Source organism: Heterocephalus glaber, unplaced genomic scaffold (assembly GCF_053883595.1).
Source record: "Heterocephalus glaber isolate CG9 unplaced genomic scaffold, H.glaber_assembly_v1.0 deba00001461, whole genome shotgun sequence".
Classification (NCBI taxonomy): domain Eukaryota; kingdom Metazoa; phylum Chordata; class Mammalia; order Rodentia; family Bathyergidae; genus Heterocephalus; species Heterocephalus glaber.
The window spans coordinates 45,193,887-45,208,323 of NW_028258308.1; the positions used below are offsets into that span (position 1 = coordinate 45,193,887).

The 14,437-nt window shown below is 36.3% G+C and overlaps 1 protein-coding gene across 9 annotated transcripts in view; it reads right to left on the minus strand.

Annotated features, from left to right (window-relative positions):
* Positions 1-1,760: 1,760 nt before the first annotated feature.
* The window catches only part of Rnf170 (ring finger protein 170), a 60,592-nt gene continuing 47,915 nt past the window's right edge, over positions 1,761-14,437 (minus strand). For 8 of the 9 annotated variants that reach the window (XM_087180415.1, XM_087180416.1, XM_021236734.2 and 5 more), the window contains 3 exons: positions 12,080-12,153; positions 7,687-7,797; positions 1,761-4,589 (listed from right to left, as the gene is read on the minus strand). In XM_087180415.1, coding sequence (XP_087036541.1) covers positions 4,320-4,589; positions 7,687-7,797; positions 12,080-12,153 — 455 coding nt within the window. In that variant the 3' untranslated portion in view covers positions 1,761-4,319. Of the gene's footprint in view, positions 4,590-7,383; positions 7,566-7,686; positions 7,798-12,079; positions 12,154-14,437 lie in introns of those variants that run through there. The other variant, XM_087180417.1, reaches the window with a different exon arrangement.

Sequence of the window (14,437 nt, forward strand, 5' to 3'; positions counted from 1 at the left end):
CACGAAGACTGTCTAGTTCTGACACCAAATGCTTGGGCATGTCTATGTGAGTTTTATCTCCTGTCAGAGCCAAAGTCTATTGGCCTGTTCTTGGGAAACTCTTAAGACTGAGGCCAGAAAAGCCTTGAGTACCTCTTGCTTCTCCAACCCAGTCCCAGGTTGTGGACTGCTATTTAGCAAGACAGAGGGGTCTAGAGTACACTTTGTTTCAAAGGGCTAGCTGGAAAAAACCCCCCAAAACCCCCACAAAAAACAAAGGGCTAGCTGGGTATACTAGTGCACACCTATAATCCCAGCACTTTTGAAGCTCAGGCAAGAGTGCAAGGTCAAGCCCTGGGCAATTTAGTAGACCCTGTCTGAAAAATATAGAAAATTTTAAAAGTGCTAGGGATGTAACTCAGTGAAAAGGCCTTGGGTACAACCACCAGTACTAAAGAAAAAAAACCAATAGCTAAGAGATAAGCATGGGGGATATTGTAGCAGACAGGAGAGCACAGACTCAGAAAACTTCATTTGTCAAATATACTCTATAAACAAAATAGGGGCAGGAAATCAATCTGTACAGAAATCTAGCATAATCTATTTAAACTCAACCTTTTTTGTCCAGAATAAGTTGCCCAGATTAAATAATTTTCCTTAAAAACAAAACTCACTTTTAAAATTTAAAAATATTTAAAATTAATTTGAAATACCAGATGTTGGATGTTTATTAGTGATAAAGCCATAGTATGTGGGTACTGGACAGTGGGGAGGAACAGTAATGGGGATTGTTCTATTACACAGAAGGATGACTACAGGTAACAGTATTGTGTAATATGATTGAAAATAGCTAGGAGATTTTGGTATCATCACAAAGAGATAACCATTTCAGGGGGCTGGGGATTTAGCTCAGCAGCATAGCGCCTGCCTAACAAGGGCGAGGTCCTGAGTTTGATCCCTGGTACCAAAAAAAACCCAAAAAACAAAAAAAACCCAAAAAGAGATAACCACTTCAGAAGGATAACCTAAATATCCTGAGTTAATACATAATGTGTAAATGTCCTAAAACATCCCACTGTGCCCCCATAGACACTAACTACTGTCAGAAAAAAAGTTAACATGAAGGAGAAAATATTTTTCCCTTTCTGTTTCTTTATGAATATAGAGTTGAATTACCGCTTAAGATAGAATTAAGTTGTAAAGTCAGTACTTAAAAACAGAAAAATCATGTATTGCCAAAATTATGATTTTGAATAAGTATTTCAAATTGCCATCATAATATACACATAGTTTTGGATGTAAACCCATAGAGGAATGTGTATGCACAATAAAATGTTCACAGCAATTATGAAATACAATAAAATTACATATGTAAACTATAAAAAAAACCCCATCGTAGTCAGGCATGGCAGTGCACACCTGTAATCCTAGCACTGTGGGAGGCTGAAGCAGGCCAACCACAAATTCAGGCCTTGCTTGGACAATTTACTGACAGGGTCTTAAGATCCTGTCTTAAAAACTAAAAAAGGGCTGGGCATATAGTTCAGTGCAAAGGTCCTGGGTTCAATCCTCAGTACTGCAAAACAAGACAAAAACCATTGCAATCATTATAATTAATGCTCTCAAGAGTTCTAAATTTTATTTATTTGTTTCCACTACTGAGAATCAAACTCAGGACCTTGCACTTGTAGGCTGGCGGGGCACTACTGCACTATATCCCCAGCCCAACAGTTCTAAATTTTAAAGCATATATTAAACACAGAAATCACACCTTTTAAAAATTTTTAGATATGCTGCTTTTATTCAGAAGAATTAAATATTTGACAAACTTCAAATCACAAAATTTGAACCAGTCAATCTTCTCCACCAACTCTGTGAGGTAGGTATCTGCAAAGCCACAGGGATCAATCAGCACGAGTCCTTCTGTCCTTGCTCTCAAATGCTGAGAACTGTAGGAGTTGAAACTACTATTAAGTGGCAGTTAGAACTGTTTCTGTGATCTGCTCCTTGGGTTGGACCATCTGTTTTTGAAACAGTTCCAGCATTTAAAAAAAAAATCAAATAGTTGCTTTGACTTAACATGATGTAACTCTGAATCATACAAGTATTACTGTGATGGTTAAAACACTGATTGACTATACTTTACTTTCAGATCTCTTCTGTATTTATCACTAGTGATCAGTGAAAATGACCTTAAAATTAGGTCTAAAATTCTGAGATGTCAGAATGTTTATTTTTCAGTTTCATAAATACCTCAGATCATACAGTGCTTTTGTATGTTACAAAATTTGGTACATCTCAACCAAGAAAGCAGTAATAATTCCAGACATTACAAAATTATTATAACCAGAAATTCAACAAATTGGAGAACACATACACAGAAAATAAAGTCCTTTCAGAAAATGATGTTGCTATAGTCCCACACCAGATTTATCATGGGTAGGATATGCATTTCCAGTCTGGTGTAATAACCTCCTACTCACTGAATTTTTCAAACATACCTGAGCTGAAATATTTTTCTATAACATACATCAGTCACTCTCTCAAGAAGGTTGGTTTGGAAGTATAGAATTAGAATTCATGAAGTTTCTGATGTGTCATCTTTCTAGGCCTTTTTCTCTTAGGAGCACCTAAGTGTCTTATTCCAGTGAAGTAATAATGCACTATGAAAGACTTCCAAAGGATTCCAATTTCTCTCCTGCATCTCCTTAACATCCTTCATGTCTACCTAACAACCACCACTTATTTGTTCTATGACTTCTGGCAAAAGATAAAACTTTCATCAATACCACAGGGATTTCATCTATGAAAAGGAAGGTAAATGCCATTCCTTCCTCACAAGATTTCCCTAAGGATAAAATGAAAAGTATGAGGAATTGCTGTAACTACAGTGGGCTATATCTAAGCATTCCTATTTCTATGAAAAGCACTAGCTCTGTCCTAGGTCCAAATTAGAAAACATAAATTGACTACATTCAGAATCTCATTAGCTGATGGCCAAGCTGATTAACGTGGGAAAATCGATAGGTTTTCTCTTTTTTTTCTTGTGTACACACAATGAGGCTCAGTAACAAATTGATGGATAATATTAGTATCAGTGACTGCAGGTAACAAAGATCACACTGACATCCTGCTTTCTTCAGGCCACCAATGAGCAATGCCAAAAGAATGAGAAAGGATCCTGTAATACTTGTACTGACTAGTCTCCAACAGAAATGTGTAAAGAGAGCATTAGATACTCATGCCATGGCCATCAGAATACAAACACAAACGTAAGAGCTTCCCTATGCAATAAAATCACCTCCGACACGTGTGCTCATTGTGCACAAGACAGGAAATGGAGTTATATGCTGCCAGCTAGGAGACAGAATTATAAAACTTTTCTGACAATGCACAACCAAATTTGTCCATTCTGTTACTAGAGCTAACCAGTAATTTTTCTCATCAAATTTAAATAGTGTTATTACCTCCCTAAGGGCTTTGGTGCTAATAGATATAATGATCCAGTTTCTTCAGAAACACAGTATCACCCAGGCTTCTAAAACAATGTTTTTTGTAATTTTTTTTAGTGCCGGGGATTGAACTCGGGTCCTTGCACTTGCAGGGTAGGCGACGGAACCACTGAGCTAAATCCCCAGCCCTATGAGTTATTTCTGTTTGTATTCCTATCAAAGGACCAAACTTGTACAAATGTCATAACTATGAACATCAAGTATGCTAACTGGAGATAAATGCCTTCATCTTGTTAATTCTATTGATTAAAAAATGTTCCATAAACTAGAATATGAAGTCAAATTATAAAGCTCAAGTTTCTTCAGTTTCAGCTGGTAAGAAAGAATTATACCTGAATGGAAAAGCATAACTGCTCCCACTGCACAAAATTTAGCTAGTACTAAAAGAAACACTAACTTTTCTCCAATATTTTATTGTAACAAAAATATTTAGATGAGTTTCATAGCTACATATTATTGTATAGGTAGCTATTAAGAAAGATAAACTACATTTAACAATACTGTATAGCATATCCAATTAATCTAAGTAATTTTGGGGAAAAGATGTCAAAATACTTCTTTTTTAGTAATTCCATATTTTCCCAGAGACTTTATAGACAACATAGAATCAACATACAGCTCTAAGTTATTGTAATTCTGATCTTAATATTAGAACATGTAAAAATTCCAGTTATATATTGCTAGGCATCTGTCAAATGATAATCTGATGTTTGTCATATAGTGGTTTTAACCTTAGAAGATAATATTTAGCTAATTTATACTAACACGAGTCCTTCTGTTTGGTATTGTACTTTAGCTCAAATATTCTAGTTAAATTCATTTCTTTATTCATCTGGTTAGCCTCTGGGTTATAACTTCTCGATACATAATAGAGATGTAGATAAGCAACAAAAAGATGACAAAGAAATCATCTAGAAAGCCTAGAATTCCAAACAAGGCTTCAGGTACAAAATCTAGAGGTGATATAAGATAAAAAAAAGCTCCCATTAAACAAAGTATTATCCTAATGCGAAACATCCAGAAAAGACCCCCAACTGAAAACATTTCCCTGAAAGCATGTCTCAGTAAAGTGGGTAGATCCATGATTCTTTCCATAATCTGGTAGAGGGAAAAACAAATATTATGAAATAGCATTTAATATGTCAGATTAAAAACAACATAATGTTTTTACAATGTTCAAACTCAAGATGAATCAAAGAATTTTGTGTACTGATTGGATACTTATTTTCTCATAATGCATTTTATTTAAATATAGTTCTTTACTAGCTTCTTACAAAATAGGTCTTATTGCAGGTAATTTGAAAAAAAAAAAACAAAAAAAGTAAATGCCAACAAAGCTTAAAATATGGGATATACAGGTTAAGTATCCCTTATCTAAAAGCCCAAAATTGGAAATGCTGCAAAATCCAAAATGCTCTGAAATCTAAAATACTTCAATACTTGAATCTAAAATACTTCAATACCTGAAACTCTTTGAGCATCACTCAAAAAGTTTTTTGAGCATTTCAAATTTTGGATTTTCTGATTAGAGATGTTCAACTGGTAAAGCCTATGCAAATATTCCCAAATCCAAAAAACTCTGAAATCTGGTCCCATTGTACTTCAGATAAGGGATACTCAACTTGTAGTTGTGTAAAACTCAAGTTATCTCTAATGTGAGTTAGTAAAATGAACTAAACCAAAAACTTTGTATACAGAACAAATCTGAGCCTTGAGCTTCAATGTCCACTTTATAAAGAGATGGGCCTGAGTTTGAATTCAAAGTCGGTCACCCATTAGCCAGGTGATCTTGGGGACAGTTGTTTTAACCCATAAGAGATAATTCAACTAATTGAGCATTTAGTAATTTGAGCATTGAGTAATCCATAGGGATTATTAGAAATTAAGAGGTTATACATGAAAAATTTTTGTAAACTATGTATTAGAGATACATGAACTTTGAGAGGTATTAAGTATCACAGTGAAATGAATTCCTCACAGTGAATCACTTCTGGTTATTCCTCTGCATAGAGTTCAGCTATTACTAACCATCAGTATCAGAATCCTAAGTCTAATTTTGGGTAGGCATTTTATTTAACAAGAACCAAGGTTATTGAGGAAAAAGAGGAGACAAAAATTTTTTAAAGCTGAGTGAGGAGAAAATAGTTTTAAAAGCTCCCCTAGAAAAAAACTTGTACTCCTTTTAGAAAAGTGGTCACAAGACTAAAAAATGATCTTTTTAGAATAATTTTCTATGTTAATTTTCTACTTCTTTATGGAAGGAACTAATAAAAAACCCCAGCTACACAGCTTCCACTAAGCCTATGGTAAATTATTTTAAATATTGTCATGAAAATCTAGTATATCTTCTGAATATCTTTCTGTTCTTTCTCAGAGCTATTTTATTCACTTCTAATGTGATATAATTTATACAAAAATCTGCAGTAATTAGGCAAGAAATACAAAGTTACTAAGAAATACTTGTCTATTAAACATATTCTTACTCAAACTGTGGAAGAATATTAAAGAGCTAAATGCCTTTTTTATATTGTGATTTCAACATATACCATAAAAATATTGCTGGATTAAAAATAGCAAAAGAGGTTTCTAAACAATTATAGAGGATAATAATAGGTGTCTTGCCGGGGATCTAGCTCAGTGGTTTCACCACCTGCCCTGCAAGTGGAAGGACCCGAGTTCGATCCCCGGTACCAAAAAAAAAAAAAAGAAAGTAAAAATAATAGGTGTCTTTATTGCTTAAACGCCTAGAAAATGATACATGACATTATATAGCAAAGAACTAGGAAGCAGAAAAGCACACATTTGTTTAATACTGAAGTATTTTAATAGCTTAATATTTTTGGCTGGGAACCATAGTATCAATTCTTATCTTAAGTATAACTCATTAATTTATTCAACAAACACAAGTCTAAACCCCAGGCACTAAATATGCCACTGAGAATGTAGTAGTAAATAAAAAAAACACAAATCCTTGCCCTCATGCTTTTTAGTCTATTCACAGAGAAATAATATGCAAGATTGGATTGATTACTGCCTGTGATAAAATGCTATGAAGGAAATGTACAGGGGGCAATGCTAGTCAGGAAAAGCCTCTCTGAAGAGAGTCTATTTAAGACAGTTATCATCAAAGGGATGAGAAGTAGGAAATTAGGAGAACAAGGAGGCAAAGCCAAGAAAATGTCTCATGTGAAGACCTGAAGGTGGGAAGAACTGAAGAGCATGCTCTAAGGGATTAAGTGTGGTCAGTGAGGCAAAGTGCAAAGGATAGAGGGAGGGAGGACTAGATCAAGTAGGGCCCTGTGAATAACAGGAAGGAATAAGAACATTAGTTCAAATATTGGAAATCTTGTTGGGGATTTAGCTCAGTGGTTCCGCCGCCTGCCTTCCAAGCGCAAGGTCCCAAGTTTGATCTCTGGTACCAATTATTGGAAGCCCCCCCCCCGCCCCCGCCCCAACAGAGTCTCACTTTGTAGTTCAGGCTAGCCTTAAACTATGTAGCCCTGGCTGTCCGTCAACTTGTGGCAATCCTCCTGTCTCAGGCTTCTAAGTGCTGGGACTGCAGGCCTGCATCACCATGCCTGGCAAAAACTTGGAAGTTTTAAAACATGAGAGCATCATGGCCTGAAAATACTAGGCTGCTGAGTAGAGAAAAAAGTAGAAGTATGTGTGTGTGTTGGGGGGGGGGCGGTTAGCCAGAGCAGATGACAATAGCTTAGGCTAGCACAATTACTCTGGTGACTGAGAGATGTACAACATCATATTTTTTATGAAGCAAAAATAACAGGCACCCAGAAAAGAGCAAGAAATGATAGGACTTATAGATCAGATGAGAGAAATGGGGAGAAGAGGAAATCAAAACAGAAAAGAATGAGTCAAGGAAGGAATTAGTTCAACATTCCACATGTTAAGTGTGAGGTGCCTGGCCAGACAGAAATGTCAGTCAAGCATCAGACTCAGTCTGGGGCCCAGAAGAGATTTCGTGGCTTTCAAGGAAAATCTTCTCTTTGTAGAGTTTCAGTTCTAGAAGTACACATTCTGTCATGTTCACAGATTTATTTGTTAGGGTATGAGAAACTAAAATGAGTCAAATAGAAAAGCAGGGTAAATAAGATAGAATAAAACAAAAATAGTAAAACCTTTACAAAAAGAAATATAATAACTCTCTCTAATTTTCCACTGTTGTAATAATACTCACAGATCTGGGCTGCCCTGAGAATCTCCGATTATAATCATTAACATCTTGATATAATCTTACAACATCCTGAGATTGATCAGTGTCACCAAATATCGTTAGGAGTAAAGTTACCTATAATTATAAGAAAAAGCTCTTAAATATTCTGCACCAACTTTTTCAGTTTCTGTTTCAATAGAATGAGAAAAGCTTTTGAATTAATATTTTACTCATTTCTTTTAATAAAGACAACATGCAGGGAAAACAAGTAGGTTATTGCCTTATAGTAAAATCCAATGTAAGGGGTTGGGAATGTAGCTCAATGGGAGAAGCACTTGCCTAGCCCTGTGTCTGATCCCCAGCACACACACACACACACAAACACACACACACAAAGCAAAATATATTTGAACCCCTATAAGACAAAATGGGAATCCAAACACTAGTTCTAATACTTTTCTCCCACACAGGGATAAATTCAGTAGTTCTGTTTGGGCAAATATATATTGAAGATATAAGAATGATGAGAAAACTTTCAGGAGCAAAGTGACATTAAAAATATGTACAGAACCTATCACTTTGAGAGAGAAAAAACAGATTTTTCTGCTTTGGTATTAAATAATGATTTCTAGCTGGGCGTGGTGGTACATGCCCGTAATCCTACCTACTAGGAGGCTAGGTCAAGAGGATCTCAAGTTTGAGGCCAACTTACTGAGACCCTGTCTCAAAAACTAAAAATAAAATGTGGAGGAGATGTAGCTCAGGACTCCCTGGGTTTAATTATCAGTATTAAAAAAGAAAAAAAGATTCTTTATTCTTACTATTATTTGACATATTTTTGAATGCTACCATAATATGGATAATATGCAGATTAAGTTATTAGAAGAAGCAACTCTCAAACACTGAAATCTACTAAATAAAAATTGTAGCTCTTGATACAGTTGTAGAACATAATATCTTTAACCCTGATTCCTTCCTTGTGGTAAGAAGGATACACCAATGTCCCAGAACTATATTAGGATAATTTAAAGGTAACAAGACCTTGAAAAACAAACATTTGGGCCAGGGATGTAGCTCAGTGGCGCTGCACCTGCCTGGCAAGCACAAGATCCTGAGTTTGAGCCCCAGTACCAACAAAAAAAGAAAGACAGACAGACAGAAAGACAAAGAAAGAAACAGAAAGGACAGGAGAGAGAGAGAGAGAAAGAGAGAGAAACACATTTTAAAATACAACCTACAGAAAACGGTCACTGCTGGGTTATAAGATGAGCTAAAGGGCTAGGGATGTAGCTTAGTGGTACAGCACCTGCCTGGCAAGGACAAGGCCTTGAGTTCGATTCCCGGTCCCAAAAATAAAAGATGAGTTAAAAATGGGAGTAGGACAGGTTGTTTTAAACTACCTAGCTATTGTTTTTATCCTTTTCTAGTTCCAGCTGTAAAACCAGGGCTTCCCACTGTTCAGAGGCTTTCCAAACAGCTCAACAAAGGAGTGACTAATCCCAGTAAGTAGGATCAGTAGAGGCAGCCATTTCTTCATTCATAGGTTTATTAATAAAAATTCATCCTGTCAATTAACATTAATTGAGCATCTACTGGGCCGGGGATTTAGCTCAGTGATTCCACCGCTTGCCTCACAAGCACAAGGACCCGAGTTCGATCCCCGGTACAAAAAAAAAAATTGAGCATCTACTGTAGGTTAGGCACTGTGTTAGTGCTACAAATAGAAAATAAACAAAGATGTGGCCTTGCCCGAGTCACGTCAATACTCAAACTAGAAGGGGAGTCAGGCCTGTTCCACAGTGGGTTATATAGCACTAGGGGTGATGTTATAGCAATGCTAGAAAAGAAGGATTTCTGGGCCGGGGGTTTAGCTCAGTGGTTTCGCCGCCTGCTGCGCAAGCTCAAGGACCCGAGTTTGATCCCCAGTACAAAAAAAAAAAAAAAAAGAAAAGAAAAGAAGGATTTCTGCTGGGGAGTCAGAAACCTTGAAACTTAAAGCTAAGCCTTGATGTGGGTAGGACTATTTGGTGTTAATGTACAGAGAGAAGTGATGAGTGTGGTCCAGCCAGAGGCAGAGCGGCCTATGCTTTATTATTCCTATGACCATTTACAAAAGGAGGCCAGTGAAACTGGAGGCAGAGCAGTACTTGCCATCTGTCTTGTCTTGAGGATGAATTACTTTACAGTTAGGGAACCAATAACTATACAAATAACCTCATTTTTACCTTATTACCCTCTAGTCACTATGTGGGCAGTACAGAGGCTACCACTTGCGAACATACAAATGCCCTGTGAAAATCCACAGGTAAAGAAGACAGATCAGGGACTAATTCTTCAATGCAAGACCTACTACCTCGTCTCTATGTCACTGGCAGATGGCAAAAGATGATAAATGGTACTGATAAATTAGCTTCAATGTTCAGTGTTGATTGCTTTGTGTCAAAGATCAAATCAACTGAAGAAGCAATACAAAAAAAAAATCCATTCTCTCTCTGACCTCATGAAAAAAGTAAAATATGGGTGAGGTAGAATTTGAGATTATGGAAGCAAGGAGTTAAGAAAACATTTGGTCCTCTTTCTGCACCAACCCCCCCCCCCCGCAAAAAAAACCAGTGATGGTACCAGAATAAGGGCATACACAGAGTCCACAAAAAAAATGTATACACAACTCAGCAGTTCACCATACTAATTTATGTCTGGAATTAATGGCCAACACTTGAGCAACTCTTGCAATTAATTGTAGAGGCCAAAGGTAAATTGTATCAATCTCATGACATCTCAATAAATTTAGTATTAAAATATTTATACAAGTTTTTATTTTCCCAATGTATACTTTTTTTTGGTGGACTCTGTATGTGTGTATGTGTATGGACATGTATAAAACTATACATATAGTATGCTTTTATGCAAAGGTAAAAAATCAGACCACCCCCTCGCCCCCCAAAAATCTTAAGAGATGCATGCTAAGGCAACACAAAATTTCCTTGATTTACAAAATCAAGGAAATGCCTACCACAAAAGTTAGAGAAAAGCTAGAGCTAGGTGAGGAAGGAGAGGGAAAGATTTGAAGGGAACCCTGGGGTGCTTCTGGGGCCAGGTGGCCAGTTTGTAGTTCTCTATCTGGTAGTGATTACCACTGTTTCTCTAATTCACTGAGTTGTACTTTGTGAAATTTAACAGCCAAACAGAAAATCACACAAAATAAAGAATTTTTAAAAAGCTGTTCCCTTTTATCATTTTACTTTATTTTTTTGGTCTCTGTAGGTTTAGGCCTTTACAAAAGTCTCTGTTGTCTTAAGTTTCTGGAGGAAACAAACAATAAGTGTATGCATTCAACTGAACAATTTTACCTGAAAGTTCTCTCTCCATTTTAGGACTTTCATTTTTTTTTTTTTTGGTACTGGGAACCAAACTCACACGCACACACCGTGCCACTGAGTTACATTCCTGGCCCAAGGACTTTATTTTATATGCTAGAAGACTTCCAAAGAAAATGCTATCTATTTACATGATCCTAAGTTGTTAGGAGAAAGGTATATATTTTTGTTTAAAAGAAAAAAAACCCCATATATAAATGACAGAATGAACTACTGTGCTATATTAAAAAAATAAAAACTTTTTTTCAGAATTATTTAGTACAGTATTTTGTTTCTCCAATTTGTCAGAGAAAAATTAGCAAATCTCATCTCTGCTAATATTTGTCTTCAAATTTACACTTACAAAAACTTATGCCTTACTAATGTCTAATGTGTTCTAGACAATGCAATGTGGCTATATCTCTAAAAAAATGAAACATTAAATAAATTATTCTACAGCACTTAAAGATATCTGGACCCTCACTAAGAAAAGGCCAGGGTTGGAGATGTAGCTCAGTGGTACAGCGCTTTCCCAGAATGCACGAAGCACTGGGTTCAACCCCCAGCACCTCTTCCCCCTAAAAGTATACAAACAAAAAGCAGATTAAATATAAATAAAAAAGGAAAAACAGCACCCCCTTAAGAAGTGTATGTCAGAGATATATGCGTAAGTGTGATTAGCTAGTTCAATTATTCCTTTGCTGGTTTTGCAACAGACTTATAATTTGGGCAGGATGTTTCTTAGTTGTTTTTTAGTGCAACTGTAGGATTTCAAATAAAATGTCTTTTTTCTACAGTGTGTTAGAGATGTTTTTGCTTTTTAAATAACTGAGTAAAATCACAAGCTTTAGATCAATGATATTCTATTAAAAAATTTAAATAATTCAAAATTTAAATACAAAAATCAAAATTTACAAATGATGGTCAGGGAGTTTAGCTCAGTAGTAAAGCCTGTGGGACCTGAAGGTTACATAAACTAAAAAAAACTCCAGAAAACTCCAGTCAACCAAATAAATAAAATGAAGTTGCATAAATAATATTTTCTGGCTATAAAACATTACCGTTTGTCTACATATTGGACAACTGATTGCACCAAGCCATGAACCATATCTCCAGTAAGCAATAATGCAGGCACCTAATGGAAAAAAGAAATATTAAGGTTTTAAAGTCCATAATATCTTGAGAAAGTTTTAAATATTTAACATTAATTAAAAATAGTTTTTGCTTCATCCAACCAACTCTTCAGGCAAATTCAAATCTAGTAATAATTTTCAGCCATTAAAAATATTTTTATTTAAATTATTAGTTAAATAATAGATATTTTTACAGTCAAAAGCAAGTAACTGCTATAATGCAATGAAGATACTGTATTTCCTATGTAAATTAAACATCTTTGTAAATATGACAACCAACAAATCACAGCATAAACTTTGTTCCAAATTTGATATGTATGATATAAAAACAAAACTTTTATTTTTTAAGAGTTTAGAAATCCAAGTTACATGTATTGATGTTATTAACTAATAGAAGTAGAAAAAGCAAGGAACCAACACATTTAAAGATTATATGTGCTATGTCCTACTAAAATTTATGATTCAGTTCAATAACTGAATCAACTCTTGTAATATGTGAATGTAATTTTTCTGCTTAAAGAATATTCATGAGAAGCAAAACAGTTGAAGATAGCTAAATAAAGGAAGAGTTCATATGATCTCAAAAAGTGGTGGGGAGCGGGGCTGGGGATTTAGCTCAGTGGCACCACACCTGCCTCTCAAGCGCAAGGTCCTGAGTTTGATCCCCCGTACCAGACAAAAAAAAAATGTGGTGGGGAGCTAAGTGGATAAGCAATAAACTTCAAAGAGTACTATTAAGGTACATGAAGGAGTAAGGAGTCAACTCATTTTTTTCTCTATAGGACATTTACATCTTTAACTGTCCAGGTCCCACAGGCAGGTCCCACTAAGCATGTGCTGAACCAAGTCTCCCTTCCACCTCTATATTCTTACTCTAAGCTTAAAGACTTAACTTCATCCTCCTTTGTTCCTTATTCTTATTTTTCTACATCAGAATTCAGAACAAACACAAGCAAGCCAACACAACTGAGGATACAAAGGGGACACACTTAAATCAGAAGATAGCTAGATCTTGAACTGTATAATATTAAGTCAAAAGGAGTATAGAGGCCAGGGTAAGGGCACACCTGTAAGCTCAGCACTCTGGGAAGCTGAGGCATGAGGTTTGCAAGTTTGAGCCCAGCTTGGGTAACTCAGCAAGACTCTGTCTCAGATGCAAGGGGGGGTGGGTGGGCAGAGGTTGGGATGTAGCTCACTGAAGGCCTGGGTTCATTTCCCAGTAACAGGGAGATCTAACAGAGTGGGACATATCAAAGTCTGCAGAGGAGAAAGGGTTTCAACTCAACTTTGTGGAAAAGACAAGATTTAGATAGGCGGAAAACACAGGGAGGACTTGGCAGACTTTTGAAGAGCAACAGCACACACCAAGGGTAGAAATGAACAGTGTAAGGATGCCAGTAAGCAGATGCATGAGCAGAGCCAGTCCCACTAATATTACAGGGACTGGGGGACAATAAGTTCAACAATTTAAGGTGAATTAAAAAGCCATACAATCTTATCTGATTACACACAGAGTTTATTTGTTTATTTATAGGCAGGGTCTTGCTGTGTAGTGCAGGTTGGGCTTTAATTTGTCATGTAGCCCAGGCTGGCTTCAAACTTCCAGTCATCCTGCTTCAGCCTCTCAAGTGTTGGGATTACAGGTAGATAATATATTTTAGGTACTTTGAGAAATCTAATTTGAAATAGGAACTATAAAAAAAACCCTTACTAATCTGTTAGTTTTATCAGAATCTGTAATGATGTCTTAGCTTTATCTACTGCCTTTTTGTATTATCACTATCTGTGATGATGTTAGCTTTACTACCTTTTCACTCAGAACTCAATGAATTTTTGACCTAGAGTCATTTAATCTTTTCCACAAATAGGGGTGTAGGCATTCTTGTTTTGCAAATTATGGAATGGCTGCTTGCCTACCCTGACAAACTACGCCCCAGCCAATCAAATGCTCAGTTCATTCAAATGTACCATTAAATTTTTTTTCTGGTACCAGGGATCGAACTTAGGACCTTACACTTGCAAGGCAACACCACTGAGCTAAATTCCCAGCCCTAAAGGTAGGTGGTTGTTTTTTCTTTTCTTTTTTTCCCATTACATTTTTGATGTTTTCTTGTTCCTCAACTTTCACCCTCTGTAAAAAAGATAGCCAAGGCAGGTATGGCGGTGCACATTTATAATTACAGCACTCTGGGAGGCTGAGGTGAGCCTCACCTGGACAATTCAGTGACTTAGTGAGACCTTATCTAAAAAAAAAACCATCAATATGCTCCCGGACCCTCCCTCCCT